Source organism: Elephas maximus, chromosome 19 (assembly GCF_024166365.1).
Source record: "Elephas maximus indicus isolate mEleMax1 chromosome 19, mEleMax1 primary haplotype, whole genome shotgun sequence".
Taxonomy (NCBI): domain Eukaryota; kingdom Metazoa; phylum Chordata; class Mammalia; order Proboscidea; family Elephantidae; genus Elephas; species Elephas maximus.
Genome location: NC_064837.1, coordinates 49677305 through 49703745, shown reverse-complemented (window position 1 = coordinate 49703745; position 26441 = coordinate 49677305). Strand labels below are relative to the sequence as shown.

The following is a 26441-nucleotide window of genomic DNA, read 5'->3' as shown; positions in this document are numbered from 1 at the left end:
TCCGCATTTTCATGGGAGGAGTGGAAGAGACTGGGACATCATGTCCCCTGGGGGGGGCCTTAGGAAAGGGCAAGTCCCTCCTCATACTCTGGCCACGGGTATAAGGTCAAGGAGTGTGAGACATACAGTGGGAAGGTGTTTGAGAACCGAGCCCCCCCTGAAAAGGCTACTATCTATTTTCCTCCATTCAATGAGGTCCTTGTGGCAGCTACAAGGCAGCTGAGGCCAGACAGTCTGGGTAAGGAGGAAGCCCTAAGGGATGAAGATGAGGGCCAAGTGGAGGGACCTGGGCTGGCCCCCACCTCCAAGGGCAAGAGGTCACCAGAGATGGTTTCTTGTTCCAGCAGAATCTTCCCTAGGCCAAGCCAGGCAATGGATGGTGACTGCCTAGCACTCACTGTCCCCCTAGTCCCTAGCATAGTGGGCCATATCTGACACTTTTGAAAGTTAACTGTCCCTAGTGTAGTGTCCAGTGGTCAGAGTCCCTCACTGAAAATGAGATGGCACCTCAGCATTGCTGTAGGCAGCCCCAAATGTCTCCTTCTCTTGAGTCTCCAGAGTGCTCCACCCCAGACATTTGCTTGTCATTTGACCAAGTACAGCAAGAGGGTGGTTGGGCACTTTTCTAAGTCAAAAGATGGAGAGAGCACAGCTGGACCTGAATGTTTTCAAATAGTTCTTTTGATGTGTAGCAAGTAGGTCTGAGGAAGGACCTTCCAGAGTCAGCAAAAACTACCAAAGTCTAAAAATCTTTTGAGTGATTCAGATACCTTTCTCAAGGTGATAGAAGACCTAAGGATGGACTCCAGATGAATCCCTAAGACCCTTTTAGCTCCGAGTCTGTGAGTCTACCATGTAAAAGCCATTGTCCAAAGCCAAGATCCAATGGGGGTCATTCTTCCACTTGACAGCAATTTGGAACCAACCTGTTGCCCAAGGGGAAATGATTAGTTTACTATCAACTTAGAGTACCACTTATCCTTTAAAAATCATCCTTTTGAGGGTTACATGGCAACCTGTAAAAATGGTTATGATGGAATGTTATGTGAAAAAAGAGAATACAAGTTAAAGATTTGACTTATTGCAGCTTAAGAATAAAGTCCAGACGGCTCCACATGGTATCCGAGGCTCTGCTCATTCTGACCCCATTTAACCTTTCCATCTTCACCTCCTACCATTCCACCACCCCATTCCATGTGCCAGCACTCACTGTTCCTGAACATGCTACAGGACCACAGCCTTTGTGCCCATATCTCTGCCAGGAACACTGCTCCCCACTTCCCCACTAGACTAAATTCAACTCCTTAACCACTTCAAATGTTACTCCCCACTCCTAACAACATCAACAACAAAAATATACAATAAATTCATAATATCGGTTGACTTCAGGGAGCAGAGCTTGGAGACCAGCAGGCAGAAGTGGGATGGAGAGACGTGTACCCTTATGGATTGATTAAAAAGCTGTTTGGTTGAAACTGGTGAAATGGACACAAAAAGAGAAAGTGGAGGGGAGAGCAGGCTGTCTCGTTAGGGGGAGAGAAATTGGGAGCATGTAGCAAGGTGTATATGGGTTTTTGTGTGAGAGACTAACTTGATTTGTAAACTTTCACTTAAAGCACAATAAAAATTAGAAAAAAAAGCTGTTTGAGATATATTTCACATAACGTATTATTCACCCATTTAAAGCATACAATTCATTGGTTTTAAGTACATTCACAGAGGTGTGCAACCATCACCAGATATGTACCTTTTTGTACGTGTAGGATTTTGAACATGTGAATGTGTTACCTATTCATATGAATAAATTAATAAAATTAAACACATGCACAAATAATTTTCACTGCCTCCATAAAGCCCTCCCAGACACCCACAGGTGTTTGAAGGCTCCTGCTCTGTATGCCTTTCATCTGTCATAGCTCTTATTGCAATGCATTTTAATCGTTTACCGAAAGGCCTTCCTCCAGTACAGATTCTGAGCTCCTCAAGGGCAAGGATATTATGATACTTTAGTGTGTCAGTGCAAATATGGCATTCAGGAACAGCCCCAGAAATGTTTGATGAATGAATGAATGAAATCTTCTTTGCTTCAAGATAGATGGAGCAAAGTAGATGGAGAGGCCAGAAGGGGCTGCACAATCCTCCTCACTCTCATCTCCACCTGGTTCCTGGCCCCAGTCCTTTCTCCAAACCCATTCCCGTTTTAACCTACATCCATCTCCGTTTCTTGAATAGACATAGTTTTATGAAATGCAAAGACCGAATGCTGGTCTCTTGGGACTGGCAGTGGGAGCTATGTGGGACCAGAGAGAGCCCCTCATCCACCATGACAGGACTATGAAGGCAATTTTATTTATTACTATGATTATTACTATAGAATGAAAAGGGGCCTAACATGTGGCAGGGGTATGGAAGAACTTGTCAAATAAAAAAAGGACACATAAGTCTCTTGGGCAGATGAATGAGATTATCTCTGTCACACCCTGGCCCTGGGGTCCCTGACAAGACTCCCCATCCCAGGGATCAACTAGCTGTGAGAGAAGCCCCCGTGGGAGAAGGCAGGGAGGTCCGACGCACAGGCAGCAGTCTGACGGAGGCAAGCCAGGGGGTTGACCTCACAGGCCCCCGCATCCTGGTCCCCCCGGAAGTAGATGGAGTCGGCAGAGTTGAAGGAGGGGTCCTCATCAAAGAAGTTGTAGGGTCGAAGGAAGAAGCCTACACCATTGCCCACAGTCACCGTGTTGGGAATGTCCTCGGCATGTGGGATATGCAGGAAGCCAGCTGTCACCCAGGCCACCAAGTCCTAGCAGGGGAGAAGGAAGAGGGTCAGAGGTCTGGCTTTGCTAAGGACATGTCCTGCCGCCTCCAGTAGCCTTGCATATAAGGATTCAGTTTACCAGCCTATCCTTCCATAATTTCGCCAAAAAAATATAAAATCATAGAGCATTCTTTCTTAGTAGTTCTAAAGACCCAGAAGGATTCTGGTTTGGGAGAGACCGAAGTGGCTGCTCCTTGCTCTCCCTGCTTCAAGCCCCCCACCCTATCTCTGCTAGTCCATTCCAATGACCTTCCCTGCAATGGTCTCATTGTTGATGAAGTCTGTGAAGTCCACAATTGGGGTCCAAGGGTCATTCAAATTGTAGATGCTGGTGCTACTGGGCTCCTTCTCCTTCCTCTGGGTCACAGCCAGTTGGTACCTACAGTGGGTTTTGATTGATCCACAAGGTCATCAATGTGCCTGTTATGAACTGAATTGTGTCTTCCCTGCCAAAAAAAAATGTGTCATTTGGCTAGGTCATGATTCCTGGTATTGTGTGGTTGTCCTCCATTTTATGATCTGATGTAATTATCCTCCATTTTGTGACGTGTTGTAAATCCTAACCTTTATATCTTAATGAGGCACAATCAGTGTGGGGTGCTTCTTGAGTCACAGCCTTCACCACCCTTACTTTAGTTGCCACCCTTACTCAAGTCACACCTTTTATCTTACCAGAGATTGAATGAGAGAGAAGTGAGCAGAGAGGAGAGGGACTTCATTACCACCAAGAAAGAAGAGCTGGGAGTGGAGTGCATCCTTTGGACTTGGGGTCCCTGCAGTGAGACCCTCCTAGACCTAGGGGAAGCTAGATGGCAAGACTCATGCAGATCTCCAAAGAACCAGGAAGCAGAAACTGAAGAGACAAGGACTTGCCTCCAGAGCTAACAGAGAGAGAAAGCCTTCCCCTAGAGCTGGCACCCTGAATTCAGACTTCTAACCTCCTAAACTGTGAGAGAATAAATTTGTTTGTTAAAGCTATCTGCTTGTGGTATTTCTGTTATAGCAGCACTCGATAACTAAGATGTTGTCCTACTGTCTGAAGCTGACACTGAAAAGTGAAATGAGCCCAAAGGTCTTGGCTTATCAAGCCTCTTTATCATTCTCTGTCCGGTTCTCTCTCTTGCTCTCACTCTCATTCTTCTCTCTCACCCCTCCCCCACCACAAACACACACACGCACTAATGTAGAGTTCCTGAATTTGGTCAATCTCCTGTCCCTTGCACATCAGTCAGTCCATCACTCAGGCTTCAGGTAGAAGCGTCACACACCCACCCAGAACCAAGCCTGGTGTCAATCCGGCCCAGCTCCATGTATACAGATGTGGCCTGATTTTCCTTCCTAGGTCAATTTCAGTGTCTCACATGCCTGGATTTTAGGGAATATGTCCTCAGGTCTGCCCCCTCTTACTCTTTGTCCCTTCCCAGCAATACTCATTATGAACATTTTAAACATACAGAAAAGTTGAAAGAATTGTACAGTGGGTACCCATATACCCAAAACCTAGAGATTCTACTACCGTTAACATTTTACTAAATTTGCTTCAATAGGTAGCTCTCCAGTCATCCATCTGTCAGTCCAATAGGCTTTATTTTGAGTGGCTAAAGGTTGTGGCCACAGTAATTTGTGTGTGTGTTTGTGTATGTGTGTGGGTGTGTATATGCACATGTACTCATTGGGGAGTGGGGAAACCTGGGTTCCCAGCATTGTGGGGCCCTTTTTATAGCCTACCTCCCTTAGACCCTCTCCAATACCCACCTTGCTCACCTGCCCCAACTAAAGGCTCTCTCCATGGAGCTGCTCTGGGGCAGCGGCTCCCCAGCAAAGCTAAGCACTTGGATGCGATAGCCCCGTGGGTGACCCCACTTGTTGCTGTGGTTGCTGGCCAGGTACAGGTAGCGAGGGGCCGCCCCTCCCAGGGGGAAGGCGGCCTGCTCCTCGGTCTCCAGCAGCTTCCGGGTCACCTGCAGCCTCTGTATCTGGTGCTGGGGGCTCCAGGTCACCGCAGCGGGGACAAAGGCCATGTCCTCAGCCCAGACCCAGTTCTCCAGTCCTGTGGGAGAGAGGGGCGGGGGGAGGGAGAGAGGAAAGGCCGGTCATGCAGTCTCCCTGCTCCCTCTGGACTCTGCCCCCACCCAGCTTCAATTGAAGAGAAGCACAATACTGAGTGAGCCCCCTGCTTCCCTCGGCTCTTTCTAAAATATCCCCAATCTGGAGATTTGGGGGAGGGTCTTTCCCCTGATGTCCTCTCTTATAATAACCCTGGGTGCCTTGTGACTGGGCCTCTCCTGCTGAGGAGCCACAAGGGAGGGTAGCTTACCTGAAATTGGAGCAGCCTAGCAGGCCATGTGCAGGCTCTTTCTGACCTGAAGAGGGCTCCGCCCCCCACATCTGAAGCCCTCTGGCATTGCCAGAAGAGCCCTATCAGGAGAATAACAAGCAACAGCGGCAGACAGCATTAGTGAAACTGGAGGGGCTCTGTACTAGCACATGCGAGTCCTTTACCCACATTGGCTCTCTATGAAGGAGGAGCTACAGTTGTCCCCATTTTACAGATGGGAAAACTGAGGCTTAGAGAATTTAAATAGTGTGTCCTGGTTGGTCACTAAGGGCACAAGGTTCATGTTGTGGCAGTGCTGGGAACGAGGGTATTAGTACAGCTCTCTGCTGCCCACACATTAGCACACAGACACTGACATGGGGGTCAAAGGAGATGAAAACCATACCCTGGCCCCCACACCGCAGGGTGTGGGGGCTTGAAGGTATCTCCTGTAGTCTGGGGTTTGGCAGAGAGCTGGGAGCAGACCCAAAAGCACAGTCTGTTCCCTGAACATTGGGAGTTTTGAATGATTTTATTAGCATCTAACCAAGTCCCATACCCCATTGCCGTCGAGTCGATTCCGACGCATAGCAACCCTATAGGACAGAGTAGAACTGCCCCATATTGTTTCCAAGGAGCACCTGGCGGATTCAAACTGCAGACCTTTTGGTTAGCAGCTGTAGCTCTTAACCATTGTGCCACTAGGGTTTCCACCAAGTCCCATGTTAGGAGTCAAATTAAGTGACCTGAGATCAAAGAGCAATAAATCCAAACATGCTGGCAGCTCCCTCCACACCTTCCGGGGACCAGGAGAGAGCAGAGGTTGATTAAGCAAGCCCTTAGCTTCCTTCTTGTGGCTTCACTGTGCCTAATCCACTCCAGGGTTCCCACCCTCAGGTGACAAAGACTAAGAGTTTTCAGGATAATTGCATAGTGTCAAGGTATTTCCCCAAGATATTTATTAATCTATTTATAGTAGAAAAACCTGGAAGACATCACCTTACCCAAGTGCTCAAGGCTAATATCACTAGTAAAATAAGGCATATTGACGTCTTGTACCCCTTGACAGGATGCACTAAGAATAGAATAAGATCTCTTTTGGCATTCTTGTCCAAAAATGCATGATCGCAATCCAATCATGAGAAAACATCAGAGAAACTCAAATTGGGAAACAACTGACGAGTAACCTTCAAAAGTGTTGCGGTCAGAAAAGACAAGGAAAGCCTAAGGAGCTGTCACAGATTGGTGGAACCAGCTCAATGGCAATGGGTAAGGAGACATGACAGCTAAATGCAATGTGGAATCCTGGATTGGATCCTGGAACAGAAAAAACACATTAGTGGAAGAACTAATGAAATTTGAGTAAAGTCCAATGCTTAGTTAATAGTACTGTAATAAGGTTAATATCCTGGCTTTGATCATTGTACTCTGATTATGTATAAGATATTAACATTAGAAGGACTAGGTAGAGGGTTTATGGGAACTCTCTGCACTATTTTTGAAACTTTCGTAAGTTGAAAAATATTCCAAAGGAAAAAGTGTTTTTAAAGTGGTCATCATTAGTTCTCACCACAACCCTATGAGGAAGACATGGTTATGTCACTTTTACACTAGAGTAAACGGGTACAGAGAGGGTAAGCATAGAATTGTTTCTACCCAACGCATTTCTACAGGAGCTCCACAAGGGTTTCCCTCTCCTTCATCAGAATGTAAGTCTCCTGAGGTCAGGGCCGTTGTTTCTGCTGATAAATTGTGTTACTGGAGTGCCTGGCATACAGTATGCATTCAGTAAATACTTGTTGCTTGAATGAATGATACATCATTGTGTGAGAAAACAGACATGACGAAACTATGTACATTATGGTGCCACATGTATATCAGTATTTTATATTTATACATCTCAGTTACATCGGTTGCTGTCAATTCCAACTCAGGGTGACCCCATGTGTGTCAGAGTAGAACTGTGTTCCACAGGGTGTTCAATGGCTGATTTTCAGAACTAGAAGGTCAGGCTTTTCCTCTAAGGTGTCTCTGCGTGGATTCGAACCACCACCATTGAAGTTAGCAGCTGAGAGTGTTAACCATTGCACCACCCAGGGACTCCTATTTATGTATAATCAAAAAAATCAAACCAAATCCATTGCTGTCAAGTCAATTCTGACTTATAGCGACCCTACAGGACAGAGTAGAATGGCCTCACAGGGTTTCCAAGGAACAGCTGGTGAATTCAGACTGCTGACCTTTTGGTTAGCAGCCGAGTTTATTTACATGTACTATACAATAAAACAAACTCTGTAATTACAGATATATGTTGTAAGTATGGAAGATTTTTTCTTTTAAGAAAGAATAACTGACCTGCTAATCACGAAAGCCTCTGAGGACGACATTCACTTATACTTCGTATACTTTTACTCTCTCATCCAGCAAAAGTGGAGGTATGAAAATCCAAAACCACATACTCCTGCTCAAATCTTCCTATCCTGGATACCTACATAAAACTCAAAGCCAACAAAGACAAGTCTTCAGCTCCCTCCTCTGGCACCCTTGTCTGCCAGGATGTCTTACCTGCTATGTCCAGATCCACCTTGAAGTGGGCGCTGTGAGTGTGAACGGTGCCCAGTGTGTGCTCCCCAACTTGGTTCCCGTACCTCCGGGCTGCACCAAAAAGGAACACTGAGCTGATGTAGCCCGTGGCATGGAACTTGATTTCGATGGCCCCATTGGGGTGGAAGACCATATCCCACACATAGTCGTAGTTGAGCATGGTGGACACAGACCTGACAATCAGCACTGTCTCCGTGAGGCCCCCAAAGTAGTGAGAGTATAAGTCGGAGTGGTGTCGCCGCAGGGGGAGGCCCTGGTTCTGTTCAAATACACAAAAGGCATCACGTAGTGTCTTGGGGGCCTGGGACTCCAAAAGGAAGTGCCAGTCCACATAGGTGGCCAGGTAGGGGCAGTCCACCCCACGGGTCAGGGGCGTGGAGAAGTGGCCCAACCCAAAGCCACTATCTGTGTATCGGCCTCGCAGAGCAGAAGGAGAATTGCCACCATAGACAGCCAAGGCTTCCTGGACGCTGACTTCATAGGCAACCCTCTCCCCCTGGAAGCGAACATCAAAGATCCTTGGGCCGCTGAAAGCTCCAAGACCAAAGGAGAAAGTCCACAATGAGGAGGACACCCGACTCCCCTGGACACTGAAGCGGGGACCATGGGGGTAGAACTGCAGAGGGGGAGAGGGACCGGGGGGCACCTGGGACTTGAGGGACCAGGCCCCACCAGTGCCATTATCTGGGATCGTTATGACATTCACCAGGCCTGCCTCAAACTGGTCCTCCAGCTGGGCCAGACTGTCATAATAGCGGCCTTGGTAGAATACCTTCTGGATGGTCCAGTGGGCAGGGTCCAGAGCCTTGTGGTCCACCAGCAGCTCCAAGCCCACAGGGTGCAGGAATATTCCAGACCCTGAGATGTTGTAGTAGAGGCCAAACCAGGTGGCCCGGTCCCCTGACTGGAGACCACGGGGAGCTGTGTTCATTGTCACCAAATTTCTTCCTTTGGGTTTGTAGAAGCAACAGTGGTGGAGAAGCCCAGCAGCCTGGGGCAGCTCTCTGTTGAAGATCATGTGGTCTATGTCCAGGTACTCTCGGGCCAGCACAGGCCGTCGGTGGTAGGGCAGGGGCCCTCCGTAACGTTCAACGGTCACATCCCGCACATAGGATGGGTGGGGCAGTGGCCCCACCACCAACTCACTCACGTTGGGCTGGGCTTGTGCACCAAAGAAGATGATGGCCAATGCCTCCCGGGCAGGTGGGGGGCTCCTTCTGTCCAGGTGGGCCAGGGCTGCCACCTTGGGGGGCAGATGCAACTCCACTGAGAAGACACAGTTGTCCGAGGGCTGGGCCTGAGCTGCATCCACCAGCCCAGGGCCCAGGTGCTGAGTCAGAAAGCTTATCACAGCAGTCAGTTCCTCTCGGCTCAGGTCTGCAAACAGCTGGCTCTGGCCAGGCTGGGTCCAGGGCTGGGCACTGGGGGATTCGGATGGGCAGCGGGGATACAGGCTGGGTTTACACCCTCTGTCTCCCTCACCCTCACTCCCAGTCCCACCTCCATGCGTGCCTGTCACCAGAGCACTAAACAGGGTCAAAATAATGAAGACCACCATGGCTAGAAGTCCCTGGCCAATCGTCGGGTTCTTGATTCTGAATGCAGAACGGGAGATATAAAAATGAACAGACAGGAGCTGGGTGCCTTCCTCTGGTTGGAGGGTCCCAGTCTCTGTGTGGTGTAGCCAGGCAGAGGCATGATGGGTCACGGTGAAGACAATTGGCCAAGGGCAGAGGGCTGGGTGGAGTGGGGCTGGAGGGGGCCAGGGATCAGCCCTGACTGAGGGGGTGGGGCCGAGATAGGAGCCTGAACTCTAAGTGGCCCACATGAACTTCTGTCTTCCTGTCCCAAATCAAACAACACACTCTGGGTGAGGGTTGGGTAATGGATTGGGGAGGGGTGGTTTTGAAGATAACACAGCTGACATAGGCAAGAGGAAGGAGAAGCGATGGGGGCAGAAAGGGACTGTCCTTGGCTCTTCTTCCTCCACCCTCCAAACGAACCCTTTGCCCTGGGTGCAAGGCTGCAGGCAAAACCCACCCACTCACACACTTCAGTTGGCTTCCTTCCTCCCTCTGGCCTGTGACCCCCTCCAGGCTCTGCTCCGCCTCCATCAACCAGAATTCTACCAAAAGGCCCAAGGGAAGCTTGAAAGTTAGGAGAACAAAAGGCACCTGGGGAGGCCTGGGGGCTTGAGGGTTGAGCCAGATCACACTGGGGAGGCCCTGAGTCCCCTGCACCACATGGAGGGAGGATGCAGGATGTAGAGCAAGTGAGAAGCTGGCCATTTCATTGCGGCAGCGGTGGGGAAGGGGTGAGACCCTCACCTCTCCCCCTTGCATAGGACTCATAGGCCATGTCAGAGGTCAGCTGGGGCTGGGAAACTGGCTGTAGGGGTAGCCTAGCAGCCCTATAGCCCACAACTCCAGGAAACCCTCTTCCAGGGTATTGAAGAGGCAGAGAGCAAAGCCACCTACATTCCTCACAGTTGATGACTGGGTAGCTTCTCTGCTGGTGACAGGAGGCCACAGTCATTTGGGCAGCCAGGTCCCAAGGGGAACTGGGAGACACTGAGGTTGCAGAGAAGGGACATGCTTCCCTCAACAGCCTGGACACGTCCAGGAAGACCTCCCCAGGAAGAGAGCTTTGAGCTGCCTTTGGAGACAGAACGCATTAGCCTGGCAGAGAAGAAGAAGGATGTTGTGGTCAAAGGGGACAGAAGTGGAAGGTATGGAAACTTGAAACAGCTTGGCATGGGCAGGCACAGACAAAAGATCAGAGTATTTGATGTGAGATGGGGACATGGAGGGGCGAGTAGCAGAGATAAGAGCATGAAGCCTCATATGGTGTGTGTTTTAGGCAGGGTAGTAATTCCCGGAAGACAGAGAGATACTTGGAAACCTGGCTGAGCTAAGCCAGGTAAATCGATACCAAAAGGGTCAGGGTATCCAGAAATGTTTATGCAACTGACTGTGTTTTGATAACGGAAATGCAACAGGTTTCCCTCTCCCTTGTTCTTTAAAGCTGTAGGAGTGAAAAAACAAAAAACAAAACCCATTGCTGTCAAGTTGATTCCTACTCATGGCAACCCCATGTGTTACAGAGTCAAACTGCTCCATGGGATTTTCTTGGCTGTAATCTTTACAGAAGCAGATTGCCAGGCCTTTCTTCCACAGTGCTGGGTGGCTTTGAACCTCCAGCCTTTAGGTTAGTAGCCAAGAGCAAACTTTTTGCTTCCAGCCCAGGCTGTATTATAAATCCGTACAGCCATCTCTGGCCTGTGTTCCTTGCTGAAGTCTTTGGCCCTGTTCTTTGGAACTTGTTTTTCTCCAGCTCACTGGCTCACCCCATCCGCTGTTCCATTGGTCCTGGGGTGTGAGCCTGGGCTGGGGGTGGGCTAGAGGATAGCCAAAGCTTCCACAGAGTCTGGGATCCCAGGATATGATCTCCCTCTGGTCAGAAGCTGAGCAGGATCCAAAACCTCTGTATCCTGCACTTTACCTCCTATCCTGGCCTGGGCTTCCAGCAAACAGTCACCTCCTCCCCTGTCGTTTCTCCCTGTCCCCTTTTCTAGGAGAAGAAGACAGACAAACATTGACAGAGGCTTAACATTTCCCTGAGAGATATACAAGCAAAGAGGAGGCAAAGAAGCCACATTTGCTTTCTGGCTCTCAAGAACTTGGGAAAATTCAGTCCCCGAATCCATCCCTTAACCACCCCCATACCTTCCTAAAAAAAAAAAAAAATGTCAGTACCTGTTTGGACTCATTTATTATTTATTTTGAACAGATAATATGGTCACATGGTTCAAAACTCAAAATGTACAAAAGGGTATACAGGCAGTCCTGGGTTATAATAAATGAGATCTTTTCCTATCCATGTCTTTAAGTCAATTTTGTAGGTAAGTCAGAACAGGTAGCATACAGTTCTTATTCAGGTTACTTGGTGGTGCAGTGGTTAAGACTTCGGCTGCTAACCAAAAGGTCGGCAGTTCGAACCCACCAGATGGTCCTTGGAAACCCTATGGGGCAGTTCTACTCCATCCTATAGGATTGCTATGAGTTGGAATCTCCACAGCAACGGGTTTGGTTTTTTTTTTTTTTGACTGCAAGAAAGGTTCAAAGCCTTTTCAGTGACCTAAAAGCTGCTTTTTTTTTTTTTTAAAGCTGCACGTGAGCTAGTAGAACATAGCAAGGTGTATATGAGTTTTTGTATGAGAGACTGACTTGATTTGTAAACTTTCACTGAAAGCACACACAAAAAAAGCTGCAGGTACAGCAAATGAAGGTGGCTGTGATGAAGAATTCGTTGCGAGTAGGGGTTGGTTCAATGGTTTCAGAGTGAGGGCAAATTTACCTAACACTAAAGGGTAAGTACCAGTTGTTAGAAAGTTGGATGTCCGTAAGTGGGGATTTACTGCACAGTACCAAGTCCCCCCTCTCCTGTTCTCTTCCTCTGGGTTCCCTGCCACAGAGGCAACCTGGGCACCCGTTTCTTCTGAATATACATATATATGCAAATATGTATTTATATTCTCCTCCTTTCTAAAACACAAATGGGAAGTGCTCTAACCACTTCTGCACTTGCCTTTTTCATTTGACAATTATTCTCTATTAGGATATAGAAAGATACAATTTTTTATAGCTGCACAGCGTTGCATTGCAAGGCTGTATCAGAATTTATTTAGCCAGTCCCCTATGGAAGGATGATTCCGTTGTTCCCAATCTCATGCTATTTCTTTGTGCCCATCCCAATCCACACCCCAGGACGGACAGCAATGAGTGGTGGGAGGCCCTAGAGGCTGTGTCCCCACCAGAGGTCATGGCTCATTTGCATGCCTGCACATGATTGGATGGTCCAGGGGCTTTCTGTTTTCCACCCCAACCTCCCGCAGGGGCAGCTCCAAGTAGAGGCCACTGGTCACACACAACCCACAAAGTTACCTAAAACGCTAACTTGAACTGCTGCTGTCACTATGAGTATCCTCTCTAAAGAGTGCAGGGCCAAAAAAAAAAACCCAAACCTGTTGCTGTTAATTCCAGCTCATGGCGACACTGTAGGACAGAGGAGAACTGCTCCATAGGGTTTCCAAGGCTGTAATCTTTTTTTTTTCTGTCCTTCTCAATTTGGATATCGTTTATGTCTTTTTCTTGCCTAATTACTCCAGATAGGACTTCAAGTACAACGTTGAATAGCAGATGTAAGAGTGGACTTCAAGGGTATAAACTTTACAGACTGCCACATCTTTCTCCCATGGGGTGGCTGATGGGTTTGAACTGCCAACCTTTTGGTTAGCAGCTGAGCACTTAACTACCCCTCCACTGGGGCAAGGCAGACAGACACAAATGAGTAGAGGGAACTGCCTGGAAGCACAACCCTACCCCAGGATGCGGGTGAGTACAACTCCTACTGGAGTAGGTGACAGGCACAGCGGGACCGACAGGGATTGTCCCCTCAAACTAGATATCCTCTTGCATTTTTGAGATTTCCACAGGGCTAGGGGCTGCAGAGGAGACTGAAGTAGAGAAATGAGGGCTGGGAAGCACCACGGGTTAGGGCAGAGGGACCTCAGGACCTTGAGGGATATCCCAGGATATAAGAGGAGGAGAAGGGAGTGAGAGGAAGGAGGGGAAGGGAGAAAAGGAAGAGGATGCGTGGGAATGTAGGCAGAGGGGCCCTTCCAGCACATCTGTGGACAAGCAGGAACCCTGCCCTGGAGTCTCCTGGGGCAATCCCCACTGCTGAGCCTCCATCCTCATCTTCCAAGGGAGGGACTTTGGAGACCCAGGAGACACCCGGAGATGGCCTAAGAAGAAGTGGGAAAACGAATGCAAAAGAAAAAAAAAAAAAAAAAAGTCCTGTGGGGCAAAGCTTGGTCATCACTCCAGGCTTCCACTGGGCTATGCCTTTCCTCTCTGGGTGGGAACCCAGCATGTCCGAGATCAACAAAGCTGAGTCCCCCTGTGTCAGAGGCATCACAGCCTCAGAATGTTCCTGGCAGAATCGGGTACAAGGGAGGGTGATGAAACGGAAAGGACAAACGGGGAGGGGAGGGGATGCCAGGAGTGTGAGGAAAGAGATCAGGGAGCCAGGGTGCCCAGCTGCCTCCTCTCCCCACACGCTGGCCCTGGAGCCCCTGGCAAGACTTCCCATCCCAGGGATCAGCTAGTTGTGAGAGAAGCCCCCATGGGAGAAGGCAGGGAGGTCCGGGGCACAGGCAGCAGACTGATGGAGGCAAGCCAGGGGGTTGACCTCACAGGCCCCTGCATCCTGGTCCTCCCGGAAGTAGACGGAGTCAGCAGAGTCGAAGGAAGGGTCCTCGTCAAAGAAGTTGTAGGGTCGGAGGAAGAAGCCCACACTGTTGCCCACAGTCACTGTGTTGGGAACGTCCTCGGCATGTGGGATGTGCAGGAAGCCAGCTGTCACCCAGGCCACCAAGTCCTAGCAGGGGAGAAGAAAGAGGGTCAGAGATCTGGTTTTGCTAAGGCCATGCCCTGCCTTCTTATAAGGATTTAGCTTACTAGCCCACCTTTCCTCAAAAGAATCCTGTGTCTTTAAGCATTCTTTTCTACTGGCCCAGAAGTCGAAGCATAACTAGTCAATTTCATAATGGAAGCAATACCTGCCTCCCTGCCCCTGGCCTGTGTCCTCCCTCTCTGACATTTCCCAGGAAGGATGGCACACAGGCCACCTCAGCTCCTGTCCTCCTAACTCTCCTGGAACTCCCAAACTGAGGGTAGGGGATGGAAGATGGAAGACCAGGGGATGGGAAAAAGCAGGAAGAGGCCAACGTTCAGAAAAGTACCCTGCAGTAGTCGAGGCAGGAATGGGAGAAGCTTCCAAGAGATGTGATCTTTCCTGCTGGCTGGAAGCCCTTCAAGAATTCCGGGGCCAGAAAATATTGTCAATCTCCAGCCAGTCACTTTCCATGAGGGCTCTAGGGTCTAGAGGACAGGCCTGGGTCTTCACCCAGTGTCTGCATATGAACTCCCAGCTTGGGAAGTTTCCTTCAAGAGGTCATAATCAGGTCCACCCCTGAGCAGCTCTCAGATGGTTGGCATGGACCCCCAAGAGAAGGCGGAGCTCATCCCTGTGCCCTGCCTTCCTCCTTCTGCCCACCCCCCCAAGGTCAGCTGACCTCTCCAGCAATGGTCTCGTTGTTGATGAAGTCTGCGAAGGCCACAGTCGGGGTCCAAGGGTCATTCTGATTGTAGATGCTGGTGCTTCTGGGCTCCTCCTCCTTCCGCTGGGTCACTGCCAGCTGGTACCTAGGGAGGCACTGGTCAGGTCTCTATGGTCATTAACCCCATCCAGCTGACTGATTATGAGGGAAGGGAGCTGAGCGAGTGGACCTCAGTTTCCCCATCTCATTCACACAGCGACTGAAGGCTGCAGAATCACTGACATTACCATGGGGGGGTCTGCCAACACTTTCCAAGATCTACCTGTTCATTTCCTGCGTTTGCACAGAATGGCCCCTCTCCCAGCCAAAAGAGAAGAGTTCTCAGTCCTGGGCTTTAGCCCTCAAGGGGGAAAACGTGCCCTTTGAGGTACCTTTTGATAACTAGGAAATCCCTCCTGAGTTCTTACCCCAGTATACAGTTTAAATTGAATTCCTAGTTGCCCCTCACTAGGCTCTTTTCCCAAACTCACCCCCCAGCCCCTCTCTGACACCCACCCCACTCACCTGCCCCAACTGATGGCTCTCTCCATGGAGCTGCTCTGGGGCAGCGGCTCCCCAGCAAAGCTGAGCACCTGGATGCGGTAGCCCTGTGGGTGACCCCACTTGTTGCTATGGTTACTGGCCAGGTACAGGTAGCGAGGAGCCACCCCTCCCAGGGTGAAGGCAGCCTGCTCCTCGGTCTCCAGCAGTTTCCGGGTCACCTGCAGCCTCTGTATCTGGTGCTGGGGGCTCCAGGGCACCGCAGTGGGGACAAAGGCCATGTCCTCAGCCCAGACCCAGTTCTCCAGTCCTGCGGGGGCGAAGGGTGTTGGGGGGGGAAGGGCTGGTCATGCAGCCACACTGCCCTTCTGGACTCTGCCCCCGCCTGGCTTCAGAGTGAGGATGGAAGAGAACACAGAACTGAGTGAGCTCCCTCTTTCCTGTTCCTCTCCCCAAGATTTATCTCCAACACTTCAGCCAAAGCTGTGGACAGGTACATTCAAATATTTCTTTAGGGATTCCATTTCATTTATTCATCTTTTCAGCAAACATTAGTGGATGGGGCCAGACTCAGCCCTGGGGACACAGAGGTGAATGAAACCTTATCCTCACCCTCCCGCTCCCACAGGGGACACAGACAGGAAACCCCTAATGGCCACTTCAAGCTTGCAGGAATACAGGGTGGGCAGGAAAGGGCAACTTTCAAGCCTGCCCTTAAAGGATGTCATCAGCACAGACAACACGGAAGGACATTCTAGGCAGGGGTGAGGCATGAGCAAATACAAAGTAGCTTGCCTACACATACGGGGTATCCAGGGACAAGGGGTCTTGGGGTATGGCTAAAGCAGGGTATGGGGAAGAATCTACAGGGCAGGTTGAGCTGAACTATGAAGGAAAGGGCTTTGTCAGCTATTCTATGAATGGGATCCTTGGGGTGATGTGGCAGGTGGGGGCAGTATAAGGACACAGCCTGGCCTGAGTTGGGAGGTTCCTCTTGGCACAGAGTAGGCCCCGGGTCTGAGAGGAAGAGGAGAAGAAGTGGCACAGCGAGAGGACTGGCACCAACCAGGATAGCAGTGGGGCCCAGGAAGGGTTTAGAGCTATTTCAGAGGCAGAATAGAAGAAATATCTGGTGATCACCTCAATGTAGGTAGGAAGGGAAAGTGATGGACAAAGATGACTCCAAGACGTCACCCAGCCTCGGTGCTCAGCGACCACTAGTCCCAGGGACTATCCCTAATGCTCCCCAGTACCCCTCCATCCCTCAAACCTAAGTGTACTGTGCCCAGAAAGAGATGGGTAGTCAAGGAGGAAGGTCCATCTTCTAGAAATGGGCAGCCCACAGTTGTCCCACGACTGTCCTGCCGGGGACTTGGCAGAATGCAAACCACCACCAAGCAACCAGTTACCATCAAGTCAACTCCAACTCACGGTGATCCCATGTGTTGCAGAGTAGAATTGTGCTCCACAGGGCTGATTTTTCAGAGTCAAATTGCCAGCCTTTCTTCCAAGGTGCCTCGGCGTGGCCTTGAACTGCCAACCTTTCAGTTAGCAACTGAACTGTTTGTACCACCCAGGGACTCAGAATGAAAAGACCAGCAGCCCCACAGGCCAGACACAGAGAACAGGCCAGAACAGTGAAAAATAAATGGCTACCTCCTTGAGGCAGAGCCCATGTAAGTGCAAGGGAGGGAGGAGGGCAAAGAGAACCCTATTTTCCCAGATCCTGCCTCCTCCCTAAGCTTTACTATTTCCCAAGGCTTTCTGATGAGGTCACGAGGAAGGAAGCTGGCAGCTGTGCACCCAGCCAGTGAACCAAGATCCAAATAAAACTCAACAGCCAATTTTCTCTCACCCAACAAAAGGGGAAGCATGAAAATCCAAAACCGCATACTCCTGCTCAAATCTTCCTATCCTGGATACCTACATAAAACCCAAGCCAACAAAGACAAGTCTTCAGCTCCCTCCTCTGGCACCCTTGTCTGCCAGGATGTCTTACCTGCTATGTCCAGATCCACCTTGAAGTGGGCGCTGTGAGTGTGGACGGTGCCCAGTGTGTGCTCTCCAACTCGGTTCCCGTACCTCTGGGCCGCACCAAAGAGGAACGCTGAGCTGATGTAGCCCGTGGCATAGAACCTGACTTCGATGACCCCATTGGGGTGGAAGACCATATCCCACACATAGTCGTAGTTGAGCAAGGTAGACACAGACCTGACAATCAGCACTGTCTCCGCGAGGCCCCCAAAGTAGTGAGAGTATAAATTGGAGTGGTGTCGCCGCAGGGGGAGGCCCTGGTTCTGTTCAAATACACAAAAGGCATCGCGTAGTGTCTTGGGGGCCTGGGACTCCAAAAGGAAGTGCCAGTCCACATAGGTGGCCAGGTAGGGGCAGTCCACCCCACGGGTCAGAGGCGTGGAGTACTTGCCCATGCCGTAGCTGCCATCCATATAGTGGGTCACCATTGCTGCTGGGGAGTTTCCACCATAGGAGGCCAGGGCCTCTTGGAGGCTGATCTCATAAGCTAGCCGTTCTCCCTGGAAGCGGACGTCAAAGATCCTTGGGCCACTGTAAGCCCCGAGGCCAAAGGAGAAAGTCCACAATGAGGAGGACACTTGACTCCCTTGGACACTGAAGCGGGGACCCTGTGGGTAGAACTGCAGAGGGGGAGCCGGACCCGGGGGCACCCGGGACTTGAGGGACCAGGACCCACCTGTGCCATTGTTTGGGATCAGCACGACATTCACCAGGCCTGCCTCAAACTGGTCCTCCAGCTGGGCCAGACTGTCATAATAGCGGCCTTGGTAGAACACCTTCTGGATAGTCCAGTGGGCAGGGTCCAGAGCCTTGTGGTCCACCAGCAGCTCCAAGCCCACAGGGTGCAGGAATATTCCAGACCCTGAGATGTTGTAGTAGAGGCCAAACCAGGTGGCCCGGTCCCCTGATTGGAGACCACAGGGAGCTGTGATCATTATCACCAGGTTCCGTGCTTTGGGTTTGTAGAAGCAACAGTGGTGGAGGAGCCCAGCAGCCTGGGGCAGCTCTCTGTTGAAGATCATGTGGTCTATGTCCAGGTACTCTCGGGCCAGCACAGGCCGTCGGTGGTAGGGCAGGGGGCCTCCGTAGCGTTCGACGGTCACATCCCGCACATAGGATGGGCGGGGTAGTGGCCCCACCACCAGCTCACTCACGTTGGGCTGGGCTTGTGCACCAAAGAAGATGATGGCCAGGGCCTCCCGCGCAGGTGGAGGGCTCCCCCTGTCCAGGTGGGCCAGGGCTGCCACCTTGGGGGGCAGATGCAACTCCACTGAGAAGACACAGTTGTCCGAGGGCCGGGCCTGAGCTGCATCCACCAGCCCAGGGCCCAGGTGCTGAGTCAGAAAGCTCATCACAGCAGTCAGTTCCTCTCGGCTCAGGTCCGCAAAGAGCTGGCTCTGGCCAGGCTGGGTCCAGGGCTGGGCACTGGGCGATTCGGAGGGGCAGTGGGGAGGCTGACTGGTTTCACCCCCATCTCCACCCCTGCCAGCTATCAGGACACAAACCAAGGCAAAGATGGTGATAACAGCCAGGGCAAGGAGTACCAGGGTGGCCTTCTGGTTCATTGCCACATGAACCAGAGGATGGAACCGGGGTGGAGACGTGTGTTCTCAGGCCCGCAGGAGAGGGTCTCTCTTGACTCCTATGTTGGCAGGCTCCTGGATGCTGGCTGGGGCTCCTGGGAGTTAGGCACATAGTAGACTGGAGGCTGGAAAGTACACAACAAAGCTGGGGGAAGGAGGACGGGCCAAGGCTGGGGGCGGGTCTAGAACCGGGCAGCAGCGATTTCCACAGACCTTACATGGCTTTGTCTTCCAGGATCCAAATCAGACTCGCTCTCTGGGTCAGAGTTGGAGTTGGGAGCTGAAGGAGACAGCTAGGGTTGGGGGAAGCGGGTGGGTGGGGTGGGGGTGGGGGTGGGGGTGGGGGTGGGGGGGGCAGGGGGAGGGAGGGGAAGTTTTCAAGAGAATGTAGCCTGCTTTCCCAGGGCCGGGTGTTCCCCTTCCTATAACTGCAAACTATTGTTCTCCTTCCAAGGAAACCCTGTACTCCCAGCCCCTTCGTCTTCACAAGTGACATTGCTCAGTCAGGTCTGTCTCCCTTTTCCTTCTCGCCTCTCCTCTGCTAATTTCCTTGGCCAAGAGTCCTAAACATTCTCCGGGGGACTCCAGATACTTTAAAAGTCAAACAGAATAAATTCAAATAAAATCCTTGTAGTACTTTTTATTTAAAATTACACATACCATATCTATTTTACAAATTTTTATTTATTCTTCCATTTGAATATACATGCATAAATATCTAGTATAATGCTCACCAAAACTGAACATTAAGTATTTGAGTGCTATATTTCACATCATTTTTATGAATTCATTAATATATTTTAAAATAATGAGAAATGAGAGTGAACCAAAGTGATATATGGAGATATCTGGGAAGAGGCTGTTTCCTAAAGAACATTGAGAGAGTGGGTTATCAGTGGAGCAGACTTGATAAGGATGCAGGGAATGGGAAGTGCAAACAGAGGAAGGTACTTATGCCTCAGCCTCCCATGTCCCACCACATCCTCAGAGCTAGAAGTCTTGATAAGAAAAAGGGGGCAAGTCTGGGGCACACGCTGCCAGGTGGGGGGTGCAGGCCACAGGATTGACACTGCAGCGCCCAGCATCCTGGCCCTTCTCAAAGTAGATGCTGCCAGGGGAGAAGATGGAAGGGTCTTCATCAAAGAAGTTGTAGGGTCGGAGCAAGAAGCCAACACAGTTCCCCACGGTCACTGTGTTGGGGACATCCTCAGCATGAGGGATGTGCAGGAAGCTGGCTGTAATCCAAGCCACCAGGTCCTGCAGGAAGAGGGAGGAGCTGGAGGGCTTTGGAGGCAAGACCCAAAAAACCACCCCCCACCCCAGCTACCATCTCCAAACCCCCAGCCTCAGCCCCGTGTCTACCTCTGACCAGGTACTATATAGCCTCTCAGCCTAGGCCTATACAACATGCTGTGGTGACCTGTGAGAAACTGTAGGGTGCAAAATGTCCCATGGTTAATCTCACCCCAGGAGGGATGACCAGTCTTCATCATCAGAGAATTCCTTGGCCCCTGAATTTGAGAACTAGAGACCTATTTTTCCCTCCAGCCTCCAGTCAGAGGCTGGGTGTCCATCTCCTCTGCTCCTAGGGCTACCAACCTCTCCTAAGAGGGTTTCATTGTTGATGAAGTCAGCAAAGGCCATAGTGGGTGTCCAGATGTCATTCTGGTAATAGATGCTGCTGCTCTGTGACTCCTCTTCCTTCCTCCTGGTCACCGCGAGCTGGTACCTGCCCAGGAATTGTCAGAGGGAGGTGGTGTCAGATAATGTCAAGGGCCTTTACCAGCCCAGGAAGCCTTTGTATCAGATTCTGTGTGACATCATTTTCCATCCCATATTTACTTGGATCTGAGGGGATGAATGCGAAGCATGGATAGTGAGTTGGGCTCTCCAAGAGCTGGGATGGGGAAGGGGCCTGTCCTTCCCTACCACCCCACTGCCCAGGGCCCTCCTCACCTCCCCCAGCTGAGGGCCCTCTCCATGTCGCTCTCCAGGGGCATGTGCATGCCGAGGGGGCTGTGGATCTGGATTCGGTACCCGCGCTGGTGACCCCAGGCATTAGTCTGGTTGCTAGCCAGGTAAAGGTAACGGGGAAGGAGGCTTCCCAAGGAGAATGCTGTCAGGTCTTCCCTTTCCAGGACCTGCCTAGTCAGCTGTGGGCGGTACAGCTGGTGCTCTGGGCTCCAGGGAGCTGCCACAGGTTTAAACACCACATCTTCAGCCACCACCCAGTTTTTCAGCCCTGCCAGGTGAAGGGAGGGAGAGAAATTCCACAGCAGATGAGGTCACCCAGACAGGCCCTTCATCTTCCCCACAATGCCCAGTGCATTGGGCTATAAAAGGCAGGAGAGTGGATCAGAGAGCGCCTGTGTTAGGAGCCAGAGGTCTAGATTTGAGTGCTAGTCTGTCTTCTTCTAACTTGCCTTGTCCAATATGATAACCATTAATCACATGTAGCTATTTAAAGTTTAAAAATTCGGTTACTCAAGTCACGTTAGCCACGTCAAGTGCTCAGTAGCCGTGTGTGGCTAATAGCAAACATATGGGACAGTACAGATGGAGAACACTGCAGAAAGTTCTATTAGGGTGGTCTACCCAATAAACCTTGGACCAATTCTTTGGTTCTCTAAGTCTCACTCTCTGCGTATCTACACTGGGCATAATAAAAGCCGTCCTACTACCTCACAGAGATATTATGAAGGTTGAACGAGTTACATATATGGCTGTGCTCTATAAACTGGAAAGCATATGCAGGTAACTATTAATATTCTTATAACTGGGTAAGGAATAATCATGTATGTCTCCAAGAAACCAAAAACCAAGCCCATTGCCATCGACTCAATTCCAACTCATAGCGACCCTATAGGATGGAGTAGAACTGCCCCATAGCGTTTCCAAGAGGTAGCTGGTGGATTTGAACTGCTGACATTTGGGTTAGCAGATGAGCTCTTAACCACTGTGCCATCAGGGCTCCTGTCTTCAAGAAACTGGCTGGAAAAACCCAATCCCCTCCCATGGTTCCCTGCACATTCCCACACCACCTCCCACCCAGCTCTGAGACTTAGTTTTCTTTCTCATCAAGGCTGGACCATGTCCACTCTTTTTTGGAAGGAGGCCAATTTATACCTTTAAACTGTCCAGGAGCTCCCTGAAATTTTGGTGCATTCGTAACCTGTACTACCCCACTTCGCACTGAATCACATGCTATTTTTTTTTCTACAGGTCTTCATCGCTGTTTTTTTTTTTTTTTTAAGTGTGACCCATATGAAAGCACCTGGCAAGGGAAAGTTCTCTATTAAAGTTAGTCCCTCCTTTTGTGAGCAGCAAGTGTCCACACAGCCTCTTTGGCCCCACAGCACCAGCCTGTGCTGCGCACACTAGGACCCAATAAAGGTAGTTCATTTTACTTCCCAAGGCTCTTTAATGCCAAAAATACTGAAGAGAAATTTCATATCAGAAAATAGTCATACCCCAAATGTCAAAGAATAATCTAGTTAATAAAATGAACTCAGTTCAGTAACATTATTTTAGCTCTTATCCCCCACCCCCTGCACCAGGCCTTCATACTGGAGGATAATCAAATGTTTCACAAGACATATGCCTTGTCATATTGCATTACACTTAGGCAGTCTCTTCCTGCCTCATCATGGCCCCTGACCACCTTTGTTTTCTCCCAACTGTAGAGAGGGTCTGGTAGATTTCTATTTTCTTCCTGGGTGTAAAATTCTGTGATTTGATATTTTCTGTCCTTGACAGAATCTGTCAAGAGCAGCAAATCCTCCCTCTGTGCTCCAAGCCCTACTTGAGAAATCCCTATCTTGCACCAAGTTAATGACATGCTTGCCTGTCACCAGAGCCCAGTGTGATGACATGTGCTAACAGGAACAGGATAGCCCTCCCCGTGAGGAGAATGGGGCCACTATCCCATGGTCCCAGTTGTCTGAAATCCTGTGGAGCAATCCCTAGATCCTGGACTACCCACCCCCCCCCAACCCCATCTCAGGCCCCAGAACCACCCCTTCCCTGAAAACTTCTTTAGACAAGGCTCTGCTTTCTACCGCTGCTCAGGCCCGTCTTTACCACCCTACATCTGCTGATCCTCAGAATTAGTCAGAAAGAACCCTGAGAGCCCCTATCCCAGCCCCATCCAATGTCTACACCTCCTCTCGTACCATAGGACAGAGCCACTTCATCCACCCACTGTCACTCAGGCCCAGAGCATGCAGTTAGGGCTAAGGTACCCGTTACATTTAGGCTCGTTTCACAATCATCGCAGCAGGTCAGACGAGCTGGGTGGAAGAACCTTTCCTACCCTTTGCCGGATGCCCAGTATTTCACACTGACTGCAGTTGCGTACACTCGTCAGTCCCTGCTACCCACTGCCACAAAAAAATTGTGATGCTGGAACCCCACTTTCTCATTTCTCAGAGACCTCTGGCTTGATTTGGGGGACTCCCCTCCACCTGCCCTCAACCCTAGCTCTCAGCCCTTATCCCCTCAGCACTCACCTGCCACATCCAGGTCCAGCTTGAAGTGGAAAGCATGGGTGTGCACCATCCCCAACACTTGTTCTCCCACACGGTTCCCAAAGAGGCGGCTCTCCTCTCCCCCACTCAGGAAAGCTGCGTTGATATAGCCTGTGGCATGGACCCGCCCTTCAATTGCCCCATTTGGGTGCAACACGAAGTCCCAGATGTAGTCATAGTTGCCCACGGATGATATAGACCTGACCACAAGAGCTGAGCTGGCCAAACCGCCATAGAAATGACTCTCAACCAGGTTGCGGTGTCTTCGAAGGGGTAGTCCTTTGGCCTCCTCAAATACACACACAGCCCCTGGAAGCAGCTGGACTGTCCCTTTGCCTACCAATACATGGATGTCCACCATCGTGGCTTGATAAGGGCAGTCCACTCCCCGTACCAGGCCCCGGCTATCACGGCCAAGTCCATAGCTGCTATCCAAGTATCGGGTCATCATTGCCATGGGTGACTCACCACCATAAACAGACAGACACTCTTGGACACTGACTTCATAGGCTACTCGCTCACCCTTGAACCGAATATCAAAAATCCTCATGCCACTGTAAACCCCATGGCCAAAGGTAAATGACCAGAGGGAGGATACCACCAGGTTCCCTTGTACACTGTACTGGGAGCCCTGGGGCGAGAGCTGAAGTGGAGGAAGAGGACTCGGAGAAACCCGGGACCTCAGAGATGAAGCACCATTTGGAGAGGGTAGAGGAACTCTAACCACTTCCAGTCGGCCAGCCTTAAACTCCCATTCCAACTGGCCCAAGTCTGCATAATACTGTCCAAGGTAGAAGACCTGCTGGACAGCCCACTGGGCAGGGTCCAGGGCCCTGTGGTCCAGCAGCAGTTCCAGCCCCACCGGGTGAAGGAAAATACCAACACCTGAGATGTTATGGTAGAGACCTATCCAGGTAGCACGGTCCCCTGAGCGCAAACCACGGGGGTTGGCGTGCAAGGACGCCAAAGTGGAGCCATTGTAGTTGAAGACAGAAGCCAGGAAGACGGGTGCCTTGCGAAACTCCACCTCTTTCAAATGCCTCCATATCTGGGCATACTCGGTTGCCAGCAGGGGGCGTCGGTAATAGGGCAAGGGGCCCCCATGATGCTCCACAGTCACATCCCGCACATAGGATGGGCGAGGCAGTGGCCCCACCACCAGCTCACTCACGTTGGGCTGGGCTTGTGCACCAAAGAAGACGATGGCCAAGGCCTCCCGGGCAGGTGGAGGGCTCCCCCTGTCCAGGTGGGCCAGGGCTGCCGCCTTGGGGGGCAGACGCAACTCCACTGAGAAGACACAGTTGTCCAAGGGCCGGGCCTGAGCTGCATCCACCAGCCCGGGGCCCAGGTGCTGAGTCAGAAAGCTCATCACAGCAGTCAGTTCCTCTCGGCTCAGGTCTGCAAACAGCTGGCTCTGGCCAGGTTGTGTCCAGGGCTGGGCACTGGGGGATACAGAGGGGCAGCGGGGAGGCTGGCTGGAGCCACCTTGACTGGTCAGCAGAATATAGGCCAGGGTGAAGATGGTAATGAGGGACAGTGCCAGGAATACAAGGACTACCTTGAGATTCATTGTGGATGCTGAGAGCTAAAAGCAGCGTCCTACTAGATGCTCCTTCCAGTCACTGACATTCAATCAGGGTATATATTCACTAGGATGGACAGGAATGGAGAAGACTCCACCCCATGGGTTGGACAGGAAATTTCTGACCTGGATTTGTATAATTCTGTTCCAATTTTCTGTCCTGTGGTTTGGCTAAAGGAGCTACTCCCACGTGTATAAACTTCTTCTGTGCCCTGAACTCCTAACAGTACCCAGTCAGTACCAACTACTGATTTCCATCCATTTAGACCAGATTAAAGGGTTTTAGATTAACACTAAACATCTCCTACCCAGAACAGGCCTAAGAAGAATGCAAAATCTCAGACACCCATGAAGTCCTGCGTGCCATGTGCAGGCACCGTAATTGTTTACTTTCCTGCCCAGTATTTCTAGGACCCACTGCCCAGTTCACCGATAAGCACTGAATTCTGCCTGCTACCTAATGCCAATCCCTTGATCTGAAGTTTCAGCCTCTTTCTATCTCGTTAGTGAGAAAGGAGGAATAAATGGTTGAGGGCCTGGGTTAAGACACTAGTCCCAGCTCCCTAAGCTCAATGATCCTGGGGAAGTTACCTAACCTGAGTGTTCAGTGTCCTCACCTACAGAAAAGGAATAATAAAAACCACTGGACAGAATCATGAAGATTAAATGTGACTATGCACATAAAGCGCTTAACAGAGTTTGACACACTGTAGGTATTCAAAAATACTAGCTACTGGTACTGTTCTCTGAAATGAAATAGAGATCTTCCTCTGCTGTTCATGACCTTAAAACTTTTTGCTGTGACAATGAAGTTCTCATTGGAAACCAGGCTATTTGCAAGGTGAAGCTGGGGAAACTTTATTTCGGGGGGAGCTAGGGCCCTAGGCAGCCCTTAAACGAACTTGAAAATTGGAACCAGGAGCCCCTGGTATCTTCTCAGGGAAGTGAGGAGATTATTCATTGACAGAACTGGTATATAGTAAAGCAAGACTGGGTCCTAGGAAGCACCTTGAACCACGTCACTTTCCACATATGGAACTACAGCAGCCTCTACTGGCAGCTCATGGTTATCACTGGGGAATAAAGGAACTGGGACTTTCTGAGGGCGGGAACAGAAGGCAGCTTAGGCTTGGAAAGAACTAACTTTCACATAATTTAATTCAGACTGAACACAAAGGAAGGGCCCACCCTTGCCTCTTAGTAGCCAAAAGCCTCAGTCTTTCCATTATTCCAGAGAAAAGAGGCAGCTGAACTGGCACACTCAAAAAAGGTGGTTGGGGGTGTATGTGGAGGTGGGTGTCTGAGTGTGCACGCACG

At 50.6% G+C, this 26441-nt stretch overlaps 1 protein-coding gene across 9 annotated transcripts; it reads right to left on the bottom strand.

The window, feature by feature from the left end:
* Positions 1–1679: 1679 nt before the first annotated feature.
* LOC126062398 (membrane primary amine oxidase) lies at positions 1680–26403 on the bottom strand. Of its 9 annotated transcripts, XM_049859912.1 has the most exons (5): positions 17399–19178; positions 15655–15709; positions 4580–4810; positions 3065–3194; positions 1687–2800 (listed from the first exon to the last, which is right to left on the bottom strand). In XM_049859912.1, exons 1-5 carry the CDS (start codon positions 18996–18998, stop codon positions 2525–2527), a joined length of 2292 nt encoding a protein of 763 aa, XP_049715869.1. In that variant the 5' UTR covers positions 18999–19178; the 3' UTR covers positions 1687–2524. The 9 variants fall into 9 exon arrangements, with proteins under 9 accessions (XP_049715876.1, XP_049715877.1, XP_049715869.1 ...); XM_049859919.1 differs by lacking the exons at positions 15655–15709; positions 17399–19178 and adding an exon at positions 16831–17392 and having other exon boundaries at positions 1680–2800; positions 4580–4865; XM_049859920.1 differs by lacking the exons at positions 15655–15709; positions 17399–19178 and adding an exon at positions 5133–6339 and having other exon boundaries at positions 1680–2800; positions 4580–4865.
* Positions 26404–26441: the final 38 nt, after the last annotated feature.

Bases quoted from the DNA above. Each gene is read 5' to 3' on its own strand.
- LOC126062398 (XM_049859913.1), bottom strand. From the start codon at position 18,998: ATGAACCAGAAGGCCACCCTGGTACTCCTTGCCCTGGCTGTTATCACC. The intron at 4,866-17,398 runs GTAAGACATCCT...TCTCTCCCACAG, and splicing joins GGTGGATCTGGACATAGCAG to GACTGGAGAACTGGGTCTGG. The intron at 2,801-3,064 runs GTCATTGGAATG...CTCCCCTGCTAG, and splicing joins ATGAGACCATTGCAGGGAAG to GACTTGGTGGCCTGGGTGAC.